The 22,669-nt window shown below is 40.2% G+C and overlaps 1 protein-coding gene across 1 annotated transcript in view; it reads left to right on the top strand.

Moving 5' to 3' along the window:
• The window catches only part of smpd3 (sphingomyelin phosphodiesterase 3), a 182,188-nt gene that overhangs the window by 124,413 nt on the left and 35,106 nt on the right, over positions 1-22,669 (top strand). Inside the window, exon 5 of the mRNA XM_034177160.1 lies at positions 8,008-8,083. Coding sequence (XP_034033051.1) covers positions 8,008-8,083 — 76 coding nt within the window. The remainder of the gene's footprint in view (positions 1-8,007; positions 8,084-22,669) is intronic.

Raw genomic sequence — 22,669 nt, 5'->3', positions numbered from 1 at the left:
TTTCATTGAAAACTTAATTTTTCTTACTTCAACCCAAACACGTTATCTTTGAAGTTAACCATTATTTTCAGGACTCAGAATTAGCATACATACTACAGTATTTAGCTGGCAACAGTTTGCCAAAACATTTAACTAAAGCAGGGAAGTTGGCAAATATCCATTATTTTCCACCTGACTTATGTTATTTTACACACACCTTTCTTAAAGAAATTGTTTGAAGCTCACATGGGGCAGGTTGAAATTTTGCCACTTTGGCTGTACCTGACTGCAGCTAACATCCGGCTAACCCATAAATGCATGAAGAGGTGGGGGCTGGGAAAGACAGGTGTGACCTGGGGGGGCACAAATGAAGCCTGAACACGCCCCCATCTAAGGGCCCTGTCTCACTGGCGTTTAAGAGGATTTGCGTATGGATTGCGCACAAAATTGGCCCATATTTGCCAAACAGCCGCAATATCCGTGTAACATGCCTGTATGAGTCAGCCGTCATCCGAACACATCCGTGATCATCCGCAGAGGCACGCATGTCCACATCCAGATTTTTGAGCTGTTCAAAAATCTGAATGCGGATGACATCTGCCTTACATATTCCATACATACTCAATTCATACACAATACATACTCACACTGTGCGCTGTATATCTGCCGTTAACCGCTGATATCCGCAACGGACGGGGATTTGCGGCTTGACAGCGGACTGGGACAGTGTGTAAAACAGATATATATCGTGCCCATCATATCCACATCACAAACTAAAATATGTTGTAGCGAATGCATACAAATTGGCCATGAAAAAAGTGTTTTTATTACATCTGCTTTGCAACTGATTTGCAGACAATCTGTGAATGCATAACAAACACGTCACGTAAACCCAAAGTGTGGGAGAAAGCGACATACCTGCCAGTCAGTGCCGGTCCGGCTGTGTAAATCCACAAAGACATAATAGCTGCTGCAATCCAGGACTTTTATTTAACACCAACAAAAGGAAAAGTTGCCGTTTAGCCACAACTCACGGTGACGTGTTTTCTGTGACACTCTCAAAAAAAAAGAAAAAACACCATCTCACACCCTGAGCAGCTTCCCCTCTCCCACTCCCCAAACTCATGAACAGTTAACCCTCGCATGACAACACTCTGTGATCATCTTGTCCAAGTCCAGCAAATGCTCCAGAGGCTGTATTGTTGGTGTGAATAGTGATGCCGACAGCCCGAGTGAGGTTTTTTTATGGCCGCAATGCAGATGCTGTGCACGCGCAACATGTGCGCAATGCATTCATAATACACCCGTAATACTGCCGTGATAATCTCAATGTGTCGGATCCGTTTCCTCACTACATGCATTATATAACCGGGATTGTTCATCATATATTTGCTATATATTATTGATATATCCGTAATTCATACTGGGACATTTGTCATTTTTGGCCATTTTTGTTGCGGACGACAACAAACGCCCGCAATTTGTGTACTCAATTCATGCGCAATTAATCCTCTCCCTAGTGAGACAGGGCCCTAAGGCTAAAGCTAATTACTGAATCACACAGGAAATGTCCCACTCGTGCTACAGCTGCATTGTGTATTGCTTTTCATTTTGAGATCCATGTTAATGGATTAAACCACAGAGACGGACAGACAGCATGAGGGATGCGTTCCAGAAGTGTCCAAGACACATGAAACACTCCCCACTAGAGAACAGATTTGGTGCCTGTTTTTCACTGGACTTTCTATGAGTGGGAAACAACTCACAGCCATGAAAAAATATAAACAGTATAATATAAACTTTTTTAAAATCATTGCGGTGACTGAAAAACGTCACATGAGAATGGGAATATATTGTGGCGTTTTGGGATTGCCTTTCATTGCTATGGTGATGATACCCAATTGTACATGCCGATAATTGCTGGTAATCTCATTCACATAAAATCCTTAGAAGATTGCCTTGCATCAGTAAGAGGTTGGATGTCTAGAAACTTCCTACTTTTAAATTCTGATAAGACTGAAATTATGGTTCTTGGTCCAGCGAGGTATCAGCATCAATTTGATCAGCTAGCGCTTAGCTTAGGTTCATGTGTTATACATCGTACAGATAAAGTGAGGAATCTTGGAGTTATTTTTGATCCTACATTGTCTTTTGACAACCACATTAGAGATCAATCAATCAATCAATCAACCCTTTTCTTATATAGCGCCAAATCACAACAAACAGTTGCCCCAAGGCGCTCCATATTGTAAGGCAAGGCCATACAATAATTATGAAAAACCCCAACGGTCAAAACGACCCCCTATGAGCAAGCACTTGGCCACAGTGGGAAGGAAAAACTCCCTTTTAACAGGAAGAAACCTCCAGCAGAACCAGGCTCAGGGAGGGGCAGTCTTCTGCTGAGACTGGTTGGGGCTGAGGGAAAGAACCAGGAAAAAGACATGCCGAGAAGGGGGGCAGAGATCGATCACTAATGATTAAATGCAGAGTGATGCATACGGAGCAAAAAGAGAAAGAAACAGTGCATCATGGGAACCCCCCCACAGTCTACGTCTAAAGCAACATAACCAAGGGATGGTCCAGGGTCACCCGATCCAGCCCTAACTATAAGCCTTAGCGAAAAGGAAAGTTTTAAGCCTAATCTTAAAAGTAGAGAGGGTATCTGTCTCCCTGATCTGAATTGGGAGCTGGTTCCACAGGAGAGGAGCCTGAAAGCTGAAGGCTCTGCCTCCCATTCTACTCTTACAAACCCTAGGAACTACAAGTAAGCCTGCAGTCTGAGAGCGAAGCGCTCTAATGGGGTAATATGGTACTACGAGGTCCCTAAGATAAGATGGGACCTGATTATTCAAAACCTTATAAGTAAGAAGAAGAATTTTAAATTCTATTCTAGAATTAACAGGAAGCCAATGAAGAGAGGCCAACACGGGTGAGATATGCTCTCTCCTGCTAGTCCCCGTCAGTACTCTAGCTGCAGCATTCTGAACCAACTGAAGGCTTTTTAGGGAACTTTTAGGACAACCTGATAATAATGAATTACAATAGTCCAGCCTAGAGGAAATAAATGCATGAATTAGTTTTTCAGCATCACTCTGAGACAAGACCTTTCTGATTTTAGAGATATTGCGTAAATGCAAAAAGGCAGTCCTACATATTTGTTTAATATGCGCTTTGAATGACATATCCTGATCAAAAATGACTCCAAGATTTCTCACAGTATTACTAGAGATCAGGGAAATGCCATCCAGAGATATTATGAGGACTGCTTAATCAGTGAAACCATTACTTAAAAAGCCATCACTTGACCCAGCTATCTTAGCTAATTATAGGCCAATCTCCAACCTTCCTTTTCTCTCAAAAATTCTTGAAAGGGTAGTTGTAAAACAGCTAACTGATCATCTGCAGAGGAATGGTCTATTTGAAGAGTTTCAGTCAGGTTTTAGAATTCATCATAGTACAGAAACAGCATTAGTGAAGGTTACAAATGATCTTCTTATGGCCTCAGACAGTGGACTCATCTCTGTGCTTGTTCTGTTAGACCTCAGTGCTGCTTTTGATACTGTTGACCATAAAATTTTATTACAGAGATTAGAGCATGCCATAGGTATTAAAGGCACTGCGCTGCGGTGGTTTGAATCATATTTATCTAATAGATTACAATTTGTTCATGTAAATGGGGAATCTTCTTCACAGACTAAGGTTAATTATGGAGTTCCACAAGGTTCTGTGCTAGGACCAATTTTATTCACTTTATACATGTTTCCCTTAGGCAGTATTATTAGACGGCATTGCTTAAATTTTCATTGTTACGCAGATGATACCCAGCTTTATCTATCCATGAAGCCAGAGGACACACACCAATTAGTTAAACTGCAGGAATGTCTTTCAGACATAAAGACATGGATGACCTCTAATTTCCTGCTTTTAAACTCAGATAAAACTGAAGTTATTGTACTTGGCCCCACAAATCTTAGAAACATGGTGTCTAACCAGATCCTTACTCTGGATGGCATTACCCTGACCTCTAGTAATACTGTGAGAAATCTTGGAGTCATTTTTGATCAGGATATGTCCTTCAATGCGCATATTAGCAAATATGTAGGACTGCTTTTTTACATTTGCGCAATATCTCTAAAATTAGAAAGGTCTTGTCTCAGAGTGATGCTGAAAAACTAATTCATGCATTTATTTCCTCTAGGCTGGACTATTGTAATTCATTATTATCAGGTTGTGCTAAATGTTCCCTGAAAAACCTTCAGTTAATTCAAAATGCTGCAGCTAGAGTACTGACAGGGACTAGAAGGAGAGAGCATATCTCACCCATATTGGCCTCTCTTCATTGGCTCCCTGTTAATTCTAGAATAGAATTTAAAATTCTTCTTCTTACTTACAAGGTTTTGAATAATCAGGTCCCATCTTATCTTAGGGACCTCTTAGTACCATATCACCCCAATAGAGCGCTTCGTTCTCAGACTGCAGGGTTACTTGTAGTTCCTAGGGTTTTTAAGAGTAGAATGGGAGGCAGAGCCTTCAGCTTTCAGGCTCCTCTCCTGTGGAACCAGCTCCCAATTCGGATCAGGGAGACAGACACCCTCTCTACTTTTAAGATTAGGCTTAAAACTTTCCTTTTTGCTAAAGCTTATAGTTAGGGCTGGATCAGGTGACCCTGAACCATCCCTTAGTTATGCTGCTATAGACTTAGACTGCTGGGGGGTTCCCATGATGCACTGAGTGTTTCTTTCTCTTTTTGCTCTGTATGCACCACTCTGCATTTAATCATTAGTGATTGATCTCTGCTCCCCTCCACAGCATGTCTTTTTCCTGATTCTCTCACCTCAGCCCCAACCAGTCCCAGCAGAAGACTGCCCCTCCCTGAGCCTGGTTCTGCTGGAGGTTTCTTCCTGTTAAAAGGGAGTTTTTCCTTCCCACTGTCACCAAGTGCTTGCTCATAGGGGGTCGTTTTGACCGTTGGGGTTTTTCTGTGATTATTGTATGGCTTTTGCCTTGCAATATAAAGCGCCTTGGGGCAACTGTTTGTTGTGATTTGGCGCTATCCATCCATCCATTTTCTTCCGCTTTATCCGGAGTCGGGTCGCGGGGGCAGCAGCTCAAGCAAAGCCGCCCAGACCTCCCGATCCACACACACCTCCCCCAGCTCCTCCGGGGGAACCCCAAGGCGTTCCCCAGCCAGCCGAGAGATGTAATCCTTCCAGCGTGTCCTGGGTCTTCCCCGGGGCCTCCTCCCAATGGGATGTGCCTGGAACACCTCTCCAGCAAGGCATCCAGGGGGCATCCCCCTGGATTTGGCGCTATATAAATAAAATTGATTTGATTTGCTTTCTTCCATTTGCGAAATATAGCGAAGTTTTGTCCCATCCTGTCTATGGCTGATGCTGAGACTTTTATTCATGCATTTACCTCTTCTAGATTGGACTATTGTAATGCTTTATTTTCTGGTTTACCGCAGTCCAGGATTAGGGGTCTTCAACTGGTTCAAAATGCTGCTGCCAGACTTTTGACACAAAGCAGGAAGTTTTACCACATTACACCCATTTTGGTATCCCTAAACTGGCTTCCAGTCGCTGCAAGATCGGATTTCAAAGTACTGTTATTAGTTTATAAAATTGTTCACGGACTTGCACCTCCCTATCTGTCTGACCTGGTAAGGCCCTATGTACCAGCTCGGGCCCTGCGTTCTCAGGGTGCAGGACTTTTATGTGTTCCCAGGGTGAATAAAAAGTCTGCCGGTCACAGTGCTTTCTCCTACCGTGCCCCAGCTCTGTGGAACGATCACCCGGCACACATACGACAGTCGGATACTGTGGAGACTTTTAAATCATGTTTAAAGACTTATTTGTTTTCCTTGTTTTATTGTGTTATGATGTGTTTGTATTCTTGTGTTCTTTTATGGTTTTGTCTTTTTTATTGTGTTGTTTTTAATTTAGTTTTCTCTGTTTTTATTATGCTGTGTGAAGCGCCTTGAGGCAGTTTCATTACGAATTGGCGCTATGTAAATTTGAATTTGAAATTTACGACTGCTGTCCGGTTACAAGAACTCGTTTTCTCCTCTTTATGACCGGAGCGCCGCAGAGAGCTCAGTGAATCAAACTCTTGATTATGCAAATTATATAAAAGGACAGAGTTGATGGTGAGTCTGCATGGTGCTCTCGGGTGCACACACACACGAACAAGAAAGGTCCACGCTGAATTCATACTGTAAAACTGCCACAGGAGATAACTCAAAGCAACCACATCCCTGATTATTAATAACTTGACTTCACTATTGCTTAAAATAGCTTAGCATGATTCATTATAAAAATTCAACTTCTATACAGTTATCATGAATGAGGGGGAAACTAGCTATAGAGACCAAAACAGTTTTTGTACCAGGCTGCATTTCTGCTGTAAAATTGCACATTTTAACATTGGAGTGTATTTGGGGTGATTCACTTTATTTATTTGTTTATTCGCAGCAAACCCCAAGTGGCCATTAAAGGAACTGCAATATTTAGCATTTCCATGTTGTCTGCAGAGTTGGCACATTGATGCATGTAGGTCCATAAGTATTTGGACAGTGCCACTGTTTGTTGTTTAGTCATTTGGCTGAAGGTCCACAGGACTAATACCATCAAGACTTGTGTGTGATGTGATGTGCTGTGCACTGTCCTGTGATTTTCTGAAAAAGTGTTTGAAGTTTACTGAAATTTTGTAGAGACAATTCCTGGGGGACTGTCTGGTCATGGTAACAAGGGCATTTTCACATTGTTCCATTTATTGCAGAAGATCTGTCCAACAACTTTTTCTCTGCTTTTTTTTTAACATAAAGATTTGTTTTGACGCTACAGGCAACTACAACGTCATTAAGTTTGATTCATTCTAACGGCCCTGAAGAGTGTTTTAAAAAAAATGCCCTAGTTTTAATGAGATTTCATACATACATTCCTTGATTAATAATGTGGCCATGGAAAGTCTGATACAATCCTCAGCAGAGTAAACAATTACAAAATTCAGGTGAATCCATACAAATGACTTACCTAATGCCACTTTTGTTGTATTTGGTCATTATTACTCTTCAATGTATCTTGACTCTATTTTTGTAAAAAAAAAAAAAGTCTCCTTCATGCAGCATCACAGTGGAATTGAAATGAAATTGATTCAAGGGATTTAAAATATTGAATTAAGCAGATAGATAGATAGATAGATTGTCATTACAAGTGTAACGAAATTTCTTCGTACCCAATCACCTCAGACAAAAATAATTAATCCACAATTATTACAAGTTGAATGTAATAATGGCACACATCAGAATTAGAACAACCATACATATACATTTGATTGTTTATGTACGCTAAACTTTAAGACAGTCCGTCATCCGAATTGAGGAAATGTAAGGGTGAGGGGGGCTGCAGCAGTGTCCCGTGCAGCCGCGAGTCACTGCAGAACTTAAACACCACTGAACTTAAACACATTTTCCATTGTTAAAGACCATCACTTTTCCAGTCAGTTTTCTTCAGACAAGTCCGGGGATGGACACATGGACAGTTCCAAGTTCTTCAATATGTCTTGGACTTCATTTACAAGAGCCATTAAGAAATACAAACTGTATGGTGCTGTGCAGTAAATCTGGAGTAGGCAGTTCTCAAAAGCTGAGTGACCATGTAAAAGGAGACCAGTGAAGAAAACCAGCTCGAGCAGAGGTCTCAAACTCATTCCAGAAAGGGACGAGAGGGTGCAGGCTTTCTCTGCAACCACCCACTCCACCAGATGATTTCACTGATTAACTAATTCCACCTGCTCAAAGTGATGTTAATCAGTGAAATCACCTGGTGGAGTCAGTGGCTGCAAAGAAAACCTGCACCCTCTTGGCCCTTTCTGGGATGAGTTTGAGACCTCTGACTTAGAGGCTCATTACAAAGGCTCTCTGAAAGAGCTACAGGCTTTCTGTCCATCTGATTGGAGAATCCATGCATCAAGTGACTCTTAACTGTTGAATTGACATAAAAATGCTCTTGTCTCTGGTCTCTGCAGGTTCACGTGGGCACCTCCCATCAAGAGCAGCGAATAGTGGGATACATCACCTGCACGCACCTCCATGCCATAGAAGGTACAGCTTGCATGCTCTGTCACTCCCGCTGTCTCTTGTGCTAATGCTAATATTGCGCAAAGCAGAATTTACCTGCCTATTCCTTTGTATTGGGTGGGGCTGGAAGCTCCTGGACATCTTGTGGGTCTTTTTTGTGATTATTGTGTTGTAGAGGGACAGCTCAGGTGGGACGGTTTGGAGACAAAGTCAGAGAGGCGAGATTGAGATGGTTTGGACACATGCAGAGGAGACCCAGGGTATATAGGGAGAAGGATGCTGAGGATGGAGCCACAAGGCAGGAGGAGAAGAGGGAGGCCAAAGAGGAGGTTTATGGGTGTGCTGAAGGAGGACATGCAGGTGATTGGTGAGATGGAAATGACTGATCTACTGTAGCGCCCCGTAACAGGAGTAACTGAAAGACGAAGAAGATTGTCTTGGAATTAGCTGAGCATGCATTAAACTGAATCCATTACTGACCAATCAGTGGGTCCGAAACATTTCTGTCAGAAACTCCATAAAAATGTCTGCTTATTCTGAAATCTTGGATTCTGATAGATTCACTTGAATTACAACAACCAAAATAAAGAAATAATAAAAATAGCATGCAAATAATGATATAGAATATAAATTCTATGTGTGTGTGTGTGTGTGTATAAAAAAAAACAATAATATAGCAACCAAAATAAAAAATAGTATGCAAATAATAACATAAAATAGGAACACAATAGTGTATACAAAATCAACAATACAATTAAAATAGATAAAACCAATGTGCAAATAATAACATAAAATAGGAACACAATAGTGTATACAAAATCAACAATACAATTAAAATAGATAAAACCAATGTGCAAATAATAACAAAATAGGAACACAATAGTGTATACAAAATCAACAATACAATTAAAATAGATAAAACCAATGTGCAAATAATAACAAAATAGGAACACAATAGTGTATACAAAATCAACAATACAATTAAAATAGATAAAACCAATGTGCAAATAATGACATAGAACAGGAATACAACAACCAATATTATTAGATGAGTAATAAATGTGCAACTAATAACACAGAACAGAATGAGAAGAAAACTGAGCATAACAATGTGCAGTATAATTATAAATCATATATATATATATATATATATATATATATATATATATATATACACACACACAAGATTAAAAACACAAATGACATAAATCAAAATGAGTCAAGGGATGCAGACACACCCATCAGTCTGCAGATCAGTAATAATGTTCAGTGAATATCCAAATATAATGATCCAGTCATTTCCACTGTCCTGCATTTTCTTTGGGATGTTATTGATAATTATTTTCATTATCACTGAATTTTTACCTCCAACATGGTTAACATTTGGCTCATCTCTGTTGTTTTATTGGCAGGATTACACAAACTTGATAAGTTGATTTAGACTGTGGTGTAATAGATCAACTTTGATGGATAATTCCTTTAATTACTGATTGTCTTATTAATCAGTCAGCTCTTTAAATTTGTTTATTTGCTGTATCATGTTTCTGTATCTCCCTCTAGAAAACCTGTGTGTGTGTGTGTGTGATAACTGTGCAAATGGGTTCATCAAAACCCCTGAGTCTCATCCTCTTGTTCCCATGGCGACCGGCTGAAGTTGTTCAAGGCGTCACTGCCCTATTTAAAGCCTCTGGTTGATGCTTCCCTCATTTTTTATCAGAGACACATTTCCCCTCCTTTGCTTACTATTCTCAGTTCTTCCTACGCTCCTCAGAGTCCTAAATATAGCAGTGCGAGGGCTGTTTCTAAAGATACATCAAATCTCTTGGGGGGGGTTGATGGGACATGGGGTGGGGGGGGGGGGGGGGGGGGAAATCAGGAAGGGGGAACCTGATTTTTCTGAGTGAATATGAGACTTTGTTTTTATTTTATTTATTTTTTTTACTTGTTTTTCTTAGCATACAGTGTCAGGACAGGTGGCTGCCCGGTACCCAGAGTAGCTGGAAGCTGGACCCACAATGCAAACTCCCAGACTAGGCTTTGGTGGATGAGAAATCACGGTCTTTATTCCAGGCTTGGTTTCGGTACACGTGTGGTCAGTCAGCGCAGCAGAAGTACCAACAGGATTAGGCAGAGATGTAGTCATAAACGAGCAGGGGTTAGAAGCACGATCAAACACCGACATCTGGGATGAGGCAAGAGGCATGGTTGAGGAGTACAGAGCAGGATTTGGGACACGTCAAGATAAAAACTCAGAACTGTGAAGGGCGCTGGAAAGTGTACGAAGACAACAATCTGGCAGGGAAGTGAAGGACTGTGAGGTTTAAATACAGGTGGACTAATCAGGATGTGAGAGAGAGGAACAGGTGGCATTAACGAGGTGCACGTGAGGAAAGATCCAGAAGGGGGCATGGCTAGTGAACAAAGATTATACACGGGCAAGATTGTGAGGAGAGGAGTGCACAAGGTGGAGTGATGTAATACATAAAGATGTGTGAACAGGTGCCAAGAGTGAGAGTGAATGGAAATACTAAACAGACTGAATCAACATGAGGGACACAGACAAAAAGGCAGGTGGCGTGGTGTGAACATAATAAACTGGGTGTGAGGAATAGCAGAATAATGAACAGAAGAAACACAGAATATAATATAACTATGACAAGAACTAGAATTAGGCATGGACATGAGAACAAAAGAACTGACATGACAACCCATCAGGAAACATGGAGCATAGATACTAAAGCCAAAACTAAACTGGTGACAATAGCAAAATAAATAAGTGATAACCTAATGAACCATAAATGAAAACACAACTGACTGAAGAAAACTAGAACAGAATGAACGGCCAAAGTAAATAGTAACGAAGAAAACAAAGTGACACGTAAAACATAACAGAATAAACCACAATGAAAATAAACAACTAATAAATCAAAGCTGGAGAGCAGGGCCGGCCCAAGCCTTTATGGGGCCTTAAGCAGAATTTCATTTGGGGGCCCCCCTACCATCACCTCAGCACCAGATGCCTCATTATTCCATAGGCTACACTGTTATGTGTGTAACGTACCCACAATCATTAGCATTATTTGTAATTATCTTAGATCATACAGGTGTCATTCTTGTTTTTAACCTTAAAGGGGTAGCAAACTCATAAATATGTTTTAATTAACTTCTACATACAAAGTGATGTATAAGTATGGCTCATTAATTTAACTATTTGAAAGTAACATCAGCAGGCAGGAGACTGCATTTATGCTAAACACGTTAAATAGTTTAATTTCTTTCATATGTGCAATGGTGTGCAAAATGTTCAATATCCAAATAGTGACAAAGTGACAAAGTTTTTTATTCGGCACACAAAATATTCAAATAGAAAAAAATGAACAATTCCACAAACAAACACAGACAAAACTAGTGAATCCGAAAGAGTGTGGGCTGAAGCAAAGCTTATTAGCGCCCACCCCTGCTAGTACAAGTCCAACAATTCTAATCAGTCATATTTACATAAATACAAATTCACTACTACATGTCGACACACATACACATCAATATACTATTCACTTATAATTATATTTATATAGTACCAGATCACAAGAAATTCGAATCAAGGCACTTTACGTCAGTAAGGACTAACCTTACCAACCCCCAGAGCATGCACTAGGCAACTGTGGTGAGGAAAAACTCCCTATAAGGAAGAAACCTCAAGCAGACCAGGCTCTTGGGGGTGACCCTCTGCTTGGGCTGTGCCATATATACCTATATACATACGTATATACTTTACAAACATAAATATATACATATATATACATACATATACACAGTCACTTATATACATATACACCTACCCATATCTATATATCTACATATGCATATACATACCCACACATTCAAATATACAATAAGTCCCACTTATAAATTGAACATTCCCTATAAATCAAATTATATTTGCTTCTTTATGATACTTAGACATGATGTTCTTTTTGAGTAGTTTCTTAAATCTTACTAAGGTACTACTCATTCTAACCTCTGTTGAACATTTGTTCCATTTCCTCACCCCAGCCACAGACACACAAAAACCCTTTACATTTGTTCTTACTGGTGGTTTCATAAAAATTGCACAACCTCTTAAACTATATCTGGATTCCCTCAATCGGAACAGACTCTGGACATGTCTCGGTAAGGCTTGGTTTTTCGCTCGAAATAAAGTTTGAATTGTAATGTAATCGACCAAATCTATGAATTTTAATAAATTTAAAGACACAAATAGAGAATGAGTTGGTTCACGATAATGTTTATTGCAGCTGATTCGTATGGCTCGTTTTTGCAAAAGGAATATTGGATTGGTATTTGATTTGTAAGTGTTTCCCCATGACTCAACACAATATGTCATATATGGTACCATCAGAGAATGATATAAAGTAAGTAATCCTTCTTGCGGCAGTAGGTCTTTGGCTTTATACAAAATGGCTATAGTTTTTGACAATTTTGATTTCACATAATTTATATGTGGTTTCCAGCTAAGTTTATTATCAATTATAACACGTAAAATTTATTCTTTGTTACTAACTCAATTGCCTTATTGTTTATAGTTAAATTTTTACATTTGGGTGCCTGTTTATTTCCAAATATAATACATTTAGTTTTCCCAAGGTTGTGACAACTTATTAGCGTCAAACCAAACCTTACATTTTTCCATTTCTTTCTCCACTATGTCCAGAAGCTGTTAAAGATTTTCACCGCTACAGAACACAGTTGTATCATCCGCAAAAAGGATACATCTCAGTGAACTCGACACCCAACTTATATCATTTATATAGGTTATAAACAACAAAGGACCCAGCACTGAGCCCTGCGGCACCCCACATGTGATTATTTGTATTATTGAATTGAACATACTGAAATCTGCCTTGTAAATAACTAGCTATCCATTCATATGCCAGACCTCTGATTCCATATTTCTGCAGTTTAGTTAATAGTATTCCATGGTTAATTGTGTCAAACCCTTTCTGTAAATAAAAAAAAAAACACCTATTGTGTATTGTTTATTGTCAATTGCAGTTGCTATACTTTCCACAAGGTCCATCAAAGCATGTGATGTAGTTCGAGACCTTCTGAATCCATATTGTTCTTCACAAATGATGTTATGCTTCAGTAAATAATCATTTAATCTTTTAGCAAATATTTTTTCCAAAATTTTGGAAAATTGTGGCAGGAGTGATATAGGTCTATAATTAGAAAATGTGTGTTTGTCACCAGTTTTAAACAGAGGAATTACTTTGGCTATTTTCATTTGAGAAGGAAATTTACCAGTACTTAGTGACATATTGCAAATATAATTGAACGGTTTTACTATACAATCAATAACTTTTTTAATAAAGCCATATCCAAATTATTAAAATCAGTCGATTTCTTACTTTTTGAACCATGAACCAGATCAAGTATTTCCCTTTCATGAGTACCACCGATGAACATTGAAACAGATTTGTTAAACGTTGAATTATTTACCCAGACGTTATTAGTTGATGAGTCAGTTTTACTGGCAAGATTTTTACCCACATTAACGAAGTATTCATTAAAGTGTTCAGCAATAGACTTGTCGTTATCAATCGTGATGTAGTTGTTACTCTGAAAAAATGAAGGATAAGCTCTAGTTACTCTATTCTTTTTTACTATTTCATTTAATATGTTCCATGTGTTTTTGATGTTATTTCTGTTTTTGACAAGTAACTCATAATATCTTTTTTTACTGAGTTTCATGATATTGATTAACTTATTCTCTTATATATTTTATACTTACATTCAGCTTCCTTAGTTCGTAGTTTTATGAATTGTTTATATAGTACGTTTTTCTTTATACATGCCTTTGAAGCCCCTTAGTTATCCATGGTTTGTTGGTATATTGATTTCTCTCAACAAAAATATAAACGCAACACTTTTGGTTTTGCTCCCATTTTGTATGAGATGAACTCAAAGATCTAAAACTTTTTCCACATATACAATATCACCATTTCTCTCAAATATTGTTCACAAACCAGTCTAAATCTCTGATAGTGAGCACTTCTCCTTTGCTGACATAATCCATCCCACCTCACAGGTGTGCCATATCAAGATTCTGATTAGACACCATGATTAGTGCACAGGTGTGCCTTAGACTGCCCACAATAAAAGGCCACTCTGAAAGGTGCAGTTTTATCACACAGCACAATGCCACAGATGTCTCAAGATTTGAAGGAGCGTGCAATTGGCATGCTGACAGCAGGAATGTCAACCAGAGCTGTTGCTCGTGTATTGAATGTTCATTTCTCTACCATAAGCCATCTCCAAAGGCGTTTCAGAGAATTTGGCAGTACATCCAACCAGCCTCATAACCGTAGACCACGTGTAACCACACCAGCCCAGGACCTCCACATCCAGCATGTTCACCTCCAAGATCGTCTGAGACCAGCCGCTCGGACAGCTGCTGGAACAATCGGTTTGCATAACCAAAGAATTTCTGCACAAACTGTCAGAAACTGTCTCAGGGAAGCTCATCTGCATGCTCATCGTCCTCATCTGGGTCTCAACCTGACTCCAGTTGGTCGTCGTAACCGATTTGAGTGGGCAAATGCTCACATTCGCTGCCGTTTGGCACGTTGGAGAGGTGTTCTCTTCACGGATGATGCGAAGGAGATGTGTTGCACTGCATGAGGCAAATGGTGGTCACACCAGATACTGACTGGTATCCCCCCCCCAATAAAACAAAACTGCACCTTTCAGAGTGGCCTTTTATTGTGGACAGTCTAAGGCACACCTGTGCACTAATCATGGTGTCTAATCAGCATCTTGATATGGCACACCTGTGAGGTGGGATGGATTATCTCAGCAAAGGAGAAGTGCTCACTATCACAGATTTAGACTGGTTTGTGCACAGTATTTGAGGGAAATGGTGATATTGTGTATGTGGAAAAAGTTTTAGATCGTTGAGTTAATCTCATACAAAATGGGAGCAAAACCAAAAGTGTTGCGTTTATATTTTTGTTGAGTATATATATTTTGTCAACAAATGGACAGTGTTTATTATACAAACTGGAAAAAATGGAAATGAAATCATCATATGACCTGTCAACATCATCAACAAAAACATCCAACCAATTCTGACTTGATAAATCCTCCCTTAAATTTTCAATTGTTTCAGGTGTTACTTTTCTAATCATGAATTTGATATTGCTTCGATACATACAACAACCCTCCAATGCAAAGACTGAGAAAACTGGCAAGTGATCACTGATATCACTGACCAGTAGTCCCCCACTAAGATTACCGGATATAACGTTAGTTAAAATATTGTCAATGAGAGTTGTTGTATCCATAGTTATTCTGCTAGGATGAATGATGGTTAGAAACAGTCCTAAACAGTACAATGTGTAAATGAGGTAATTTGTGGATGATTGTGAGGGTTTAAAAAATCTATATTGAAATCTCCACAGACAAATAAATGCTTATTTCTGTTGATTTTGTTGTACATTCCTAAGATAATGTCTTCAAAGGTGTCAATATTTGTCCCAGGAGCTCTGTAAATGCAACTAACAACTATGTTTTTGGAGTTTATAGATGTAATTTCTATGGTAACACATTCCATGATGTTGTCCACTGTAATGACATGTTGTTAATGAGTTTACAGTTATAATCTGACCTTACAAACAATGCAACGCCTCCGCCCCTTCTCGTCTGCCTATTAACCAGGAACAATTCATAACCATCAAGATATACCAGATCTTTATTATCCTCATTTAACCATGTTTCTGAAATTGCAATAACTGAAAAACGTTTTTTGGATGTTTTCAAACAATCATTAATAGTGGACAGATTACGAGAAAGACTTCTGCTGTTGAAATGTATAATTGAAAAATCTTCATCATTGATTTTATAATTTTTGAATTGTTCTTCTGTAAAATATTTGCACTGTCTCACAATATTCTCACTGAAAAAGGTATCAGGATCATTTTCAGATTCGAAGGGGTGGTTAGCAGAGTTATTATAATTAAATGTATCTAGACAGAGCTCCTGGGCAGAAATAAACGGATCATTATCCTTAGTCATTGTGTCTCTCTTGTCTCCGGGTGTAGATGATGTGGATGAGTGGGTTGCTCCAGTCTGCATCATGGTGCTGTGATGTGTTTGAGTCCTCATACCTATTGTTCATATTTGTCCAGCTCCTCGATGTTCCTTATTGCCATAACCTTTGCTTGTTCTGGTGATCCGTTCAGTTTGATAAATATTTACAGTTTGAAGTCCATGTGTGCTGGATTTTTCCCTGTTTCTTTAAGAAGCGTGCTTTCCTGGCGATGTCGGCATTCCGTTTGGTGAGATGTTCATTGATGAATACGTTTGTCCCTTTCAGTTTTCTTCCTTGTTTTAACAGTGCTGTTTTGTGTTTTCTGTTGATGAATCTCATGATAACGGTTCGTTTATCACCGTCATTTCTCCAGGGCAGAGGGTGGCACGCTTCAATGTTATTTAAATCCATTTCTATACCTTTAGATAGGAGGAAATCAACAACCTGTTTTTCCACAGAGCTGACCTCCTGTTCACTGGGCTTCCCTCCACTCTCATCTGTTACCGCCCATGCGTAGGACCGTGGTTTGATGTGAAGACCTGTGATGATGACGTCGTTGATTCTGGAGGGGGTTATTATTGGAGTTGCTTAGTGATTTGTTTCCTGGGAAATCACTATATAAATCAGGGGGGCCCAACCTTTTTTGAACCAAGATCTACTTTTAAAGTTGGCAGTGTATCGAGATCTACAAAGTCATTTTGAAAGCCATAGCGTAGCCACAATTTATTGTGCACCAATATAATAACACAGTTTTCTGGCACAAAGATAAAGTTTTAACAGTAGTAATACATTATTGAAATAAATGTGCATGGTGCAAAGAATAAGCTCAAAGTCAAATTTATTTATATAGCACATTTACAGCAACCAAAGCTGCCCAAAGTGCTTCACAGATACAAAATAAAAGGGTATAAAAATAGAAAATACAAGATCCAAACACTAATAAATACAATAAGTTTAAAACAAAACTGCAACTCTACTTAAGTGTTGAAGGCCTGTGCAAAAAGATGGGTCTTCAATGATGACTTAAAATCATTTAAAGCTGCATTTACATACAACAAGACCAAGCATTCATGTTATACTTATATATTTAATAAATTTCCCAGCTTGGGATGAATAAAGTATTTCTATTTCTATATACACACTCTTAAGGCTATGAAATTGGGCTATTAGTAAAAAAAAAAAAAAAGTAGAAAAGGGGGTGTTCACAATAATAGTAGTGTGGCATTTAGTCAGTGAGTTCATCAATTTTGTGGAACAAACAGGTGTGAATCAGGTGTCCCCTATTTAAGGATGAAGCCAGCACCTGTTGAACATGCTTTTCTCTTTGAAAGCCTGAGGAAAATGGGACGTTCAAGACATTGTTCAGAAGAACAGCGTAGTTTGATTAAAAAGTTGATTGGTGCAAAAAATTATAGCTGTTCATCTACAATCATCTCCAATGCTTTAAAATGCACAAAAAAAACAGAGACGCGTGGAAGAAAACAGAAAACAACCATCAAAATGGATAGAAGAATAACCAGAATGGCAAAGGCTCACCCACTGATCAGCTCCAGGATGATCAAAGACAGTCTGGAGTTACCTGTAAGTGCTGTGACAGTTAGAAGATGTCTGCGTGAAGCTAATTTATTTGCAAGAATCCCCTGCAAAGTCCCTCTGTTAAATAAAAGACGTGCAAGAATCCCCCGCAAAGTCCCTCTGTTAAATAAAAGACGTGCAGAAGAGGTTACAATTTGCCAAAGAACACATCAACTGGCCTAAAGAGAAATGGAAGAATATTTTGTGGACTGATGAGAGTAAAATTGTTCTTTTTGGGTCCAATGGCCGCAGACAGTTTGTGAGACGACCCCCAAACTCTGAATTCAAGCCACAGTTCACAGTGAAGACAGTGAAGCATGGTGGTGCAAGCATCATGATATGGGCATGTTTCTCCTACTATGGTGTTGGGCCTATATATCGCATACCAGGTATCATGGATCAGTTTGGAAATGTCAAAATACTTGAAGAGGTCATGTTGCTTTATGCTGAAGAGGACATACCCTTGAAATGGGTGTTTCAACAAGACAATGAGCCCAAGCACACTAGTAAACGAGCAAACCAACAAAATTAATGCCTCGCAGATGTGAAGAAATCATGAAAAACTGTGGTTATACAACTAAATACTAGTTTAGTGATTCACAGGATTGCTAAAAAAGCAGTTTGAACATAATAGCTTTGAGTTTGTAGCATCAACAGCAGATGATACTATTATTGTGAACACCCCCTTTTCTACTTTTTTTTTTTACTAATAGCCCAATTTCATAGCCTTAAGAGTGTGCATATCATGAATGCTTGGTCTTGTTGGATTTGTGAGAATCTACTGAATCTACTGGTACCTTGTTTCCCATGTAACAATAAGAAATATACTCAAAACCTGGATTAATCTTTTTAGTCACATAGCACTACTATTATTCTGAACACTACTGTATAATGACGGCAAATCATGAATGCCATGAAGTATACATTCTTGGCCGCTGATCACGAATGTGGTGATTTGAAGCAGAGGTGTCAGGTGTCCTCAGGAACTGCTGCAACCTGTTACAATTAATTGTTGTGTTGCTGGGGAATTATCAGGAACCATTACGCATGGTCAAGAATAATGTTGCATGTAACAGCGCATCGTTAAGTTCTGTCACATTGTAAATGAGGCAAATTGTCTCCACACCCACCCCCATATTTATCCACCCGTCAGTTGCTGAACAATTCAAATTAGTCCACTTTGCTCCTCAAAATCCACAGCAGAAGAACTCTGACTGCATGCTTAGTTGGGCTTTGTGCCATGGAGTGGCGCAGAAAGGAGGAGGAGACTGAGAGAGCCAGATGTGTGGCTCCACGCTGCGCTCATCTCGCTCATTTGCCCAAACATCAGGCACATGCAGCAGGTGGAACACCTGCAGGAGCATGCTGAGGAGCATTGGAATGAAACTTTTAGCTGACTTGGCGTCACTGTCCTTCTTCAGCATACTGCAGCAATGAAACTGAATTCGGTGCAGCAGGGTTTAATTGTGTGCACATCAGAGGAGAATGCTGTCACACTCTATTAAGGGTCACCACTAATCAAGACAGATCAACATGCTCAGTTGCGACCTCCATGACATGAAGTGAAATATGGGTGGTGCGTAACATTTGTGGAAGATTTTGTGACAGCCAAAAACATGGTCCATGAAAATCACAAATATCACGCACCAACACGCACTATTAAGAGACCTATTCAGATACGTTAAGTCACGTTAAGAATGTCAGGAATGTGCCAAGAATGACACAAATATGACATTCGGAACAGGTCTTGCCTATGTGTAAACACAGCATAAGGAAGACGCAGCTCCTAATATTAACAGGAAGGCTGTTCCACAGCTCTGTCTCCTCTAGTTTTCAAATGTGTTCTTGGCATGTTGAGAAGGAGCTGATTGGTGGACCTCATCATCCTTGAGGGAGCATAAGAGGATAACAGCTCAGATACATAAGGTGGAGCCAAAACATTCAAGCATTTAAATATAATGAGCAGGATTCTAAAATCAATGCGATAGCTGACTGTAAGCCAGTGCAGAGATGACAGAACAGGTGTGAGGTGTTCACTACACCTGGAGTCCATCAGCAAGCGCGCTGCAGAATTCTGCACGAGCTGTAAGCAGCTAAGGGAGGATTGGTCTACTCCACAATACAGCAAGTTGCAGTAATCAAGTCGTGATGTGATAAAAGTGTAGACAACATGCTCAAAATCCTTGCGGGGGAAGTAAGGTTTCATCTTGCTTAAGGACTCGGAGTTGAAAAAAGCTAGCTTTAACCACAGAATTGATCTTTGTCCAACTTAAATGAGCTGTCTATTAGAACTCCAAGGTTTTTACCACAGAATGGGAGAAAGATGCCAAGGGGCCAACAACAAGAATAAGCACAGGTAGGCCTAGGATTGGCACTGAGAGGAGGAAGCTAGTCTCTCATAGTCCAGACAGCAGGATATGAGCTCAGGCACTCTCTTTCTGCATTAGATTACAGAATTGGACATTCATGCCAGGTGGTGCTCTGGATTTGAGCTTAATGTCATTTTTCTCATTCTCAGTAGCACAGCTATCCTGGTTGAAGAGTGATGCCACTTTGGTTGTTATACAGTCTGACAATGACAATGACAATAGTTTATTCTCTAAAAGTCACCCCTGGTGGGTTATGAGAGAACTACAGTAATACACATTATTATAACATAAAATATAAAAATATAAAAAGAGATGACAAACAACTGTAATTGATTATCTTAAGTAGAAGTAGGTCATGATGTACAAACAGAACATATCTGCAAAAACAAAACAAATGAAACTCAGAAATTGAATGGCTTTAGCCACATAATGAGATATCTGGACATACACGACTAGGTACAAATACACGACTAGGAGTTACTAACTACTTGCTAACTGCTTTATTTACAGAAAATCTAAGTATCTAAAAATCTAAGCAAAAAAAATAAAACAAATGGTTATATACAGAGAAAATGACATGTGGCTGACTAGTATTGTATTTGAGTATGAGATTATATTGTAGGACTAGAAAAGGCGTCATTAAGTTTTTTAATAATAATGGCACAAAATTTGGCTAAATTGTAAAGCACTGAGATACTGCTGGAAGTAAAGAGCTGTTCCATTTTCAGTGTGTTTGGTCTACTTATAAAATATTTTTTAACATATTTTTTGCACAATGTGACGCCTGACACAAAACGGGCATAATCTTTCTTGCCTGAGTATGTTCAGATAGCGACCAGTTGTCACCGGTAGCTTGTTGTTGTTACATCTGAATCTGGTCAAATTGACTCTTTTGTATCTAGTAAATTTAAATATTGTTCACATATCATGTTGCTTTTAAATATCCTATATGATGTATAGATAGTGACAGGCAGGTGAGGTTGGAGACAAATGCAAGGCTCAAAGTCCAAGCTCAGGTTGCAAACAGGCTTTAATGTAAGGGCAAGCAATGGTCGGTACACAGAACGGCAGTCCAGTAAACACAGCAGAAGTACCAGGATCATCAGGCTAGTCGGAGTCGGTAGAAATGGGCAGGAGGTCAAGAACACACAGGACCATGCAAAACTGGAAAATACAAGAACAAGAGCTGGAATGATGGCACAAGGCGCAACAAACTGACAAACCTTCAACACAACCTGTGAGCTAATAAAGCCCCAGGTGGCAATCAGCAGATTACAGACAGGTGTGCAAAGCAAGACCCAGAAGTGGGGCATGGCCAGAGAGAGAGAGAGAGAGAACCACAGACAGACCCCAACACCAAAATCCCACACAAACAGAAAAATAATACAAAAGCAAGCAGAAAATAAAAACAAACAGAAAACCCCCGTAACTGACCAGATAAACCGTCAGGCCCTGACAGTACCCCCACCGCCATGGCCGACCCCCGATTGCCCAGGAGAGGCAGGGTGAGCGGCATGAAAGTCCCAGACAAGCCTGGAGTCTGAAATAAACCGGGAGGGAACCCACGACCGCTCCTCGGGGCCATAACCCTCCCAATCATCCAAATACTAGAAGCCGCGCCCACAACGGTGAGAAGCCAAGACGTGGAGCACAGCGAAAACAGGGCCACCATCCACGTACCGGGCGGTAGGTGGGGGAACGGCAGGATGGCACAGAGCACTAGACCGGACAGGCAGCATGGACAAGGGAAGGCGGAGATGAACGGCAACTGGATTGGTAACCTTGGAAACCGGAAAAGGACCAACGAACCAGGGAGTCAGTTTCCTAGGAGCGCCTTGTAGGGTCAAGTGACGTGTGGACAGCCAGACTTTTTGTCCGGGGGTGTATGGCGGTGTGGCTGACCACCTCCGATCCGCAGTGGCCTTGTAAGTCACGGAAGGACACAACAGAGCGCACCTAGCCTGCTCCCAGTTTCGTTGGCAATGGATGATGAGACTGAGAGCTGAGGGAACAGACAAGTTGTGGGCAACTGTGGGAAAAATTGAAGGCTGGTGACCGAACACAACATGAAAAGGGGAGAAGCTGGAGGACGCCAAAGACAAACTATTGTGAGCAAACTCAATCCAAGGGAGTTGGGAAGACCACGACGCCGGATGCTGGGAAGCGAGGATACGGAGACCTTTTTCTAATTCCTGGTTTATCCGTTCAGTTTGCCCATTGGCCTGCGGATGGTAGCCCGAGGTGAGACTTGACGTGACCCCAAGGAGACGGCAGAACTCCCTCCAAAAGTGGGACACAAACTGTGGACCCCGGTCGGACACAATATCCTGAGGTAACCCATGTAACTTAAAAACCTGAGACAGCATGACCTCCGCCGTCTCCTTAGATGACGGGAGGTGTGGCAGAGGAATGAAGTGTACCATTTTAGACAAGCGATCGACTACCGTTAATACGACAGTGTTACCGTTAGAGGACAGAAGACCAGTAACGAAATCTACAGTAATGTGCGACCATGGGCCTTTTGGAACTGGAAGAGGAAATAAGGTACCCGCAGGAGGGTGATTAGATGACTTCTGT

The sequence above is a fragment of the Thalassophryne amazonica genome, chromosome 8 (genome assembly GCF_902500255.1).
Source record: "Thalassophryne amazonica chromosome 8, fThaAma1.1, whole genome shotgun sequence".
NCBI classification, from domain to species: Eukaryota; Metazoa; Chordata; class Actinopteri; order Batrachoidiformes; family Batrachoididae; genus Thalassophryne; species Thalassophryne amazonica.
The sequence above is the reverse complement of the archived record's forward strand: the minus strand, read 5'-3'. Positions and strand labels throughout refer to the sequence as shown.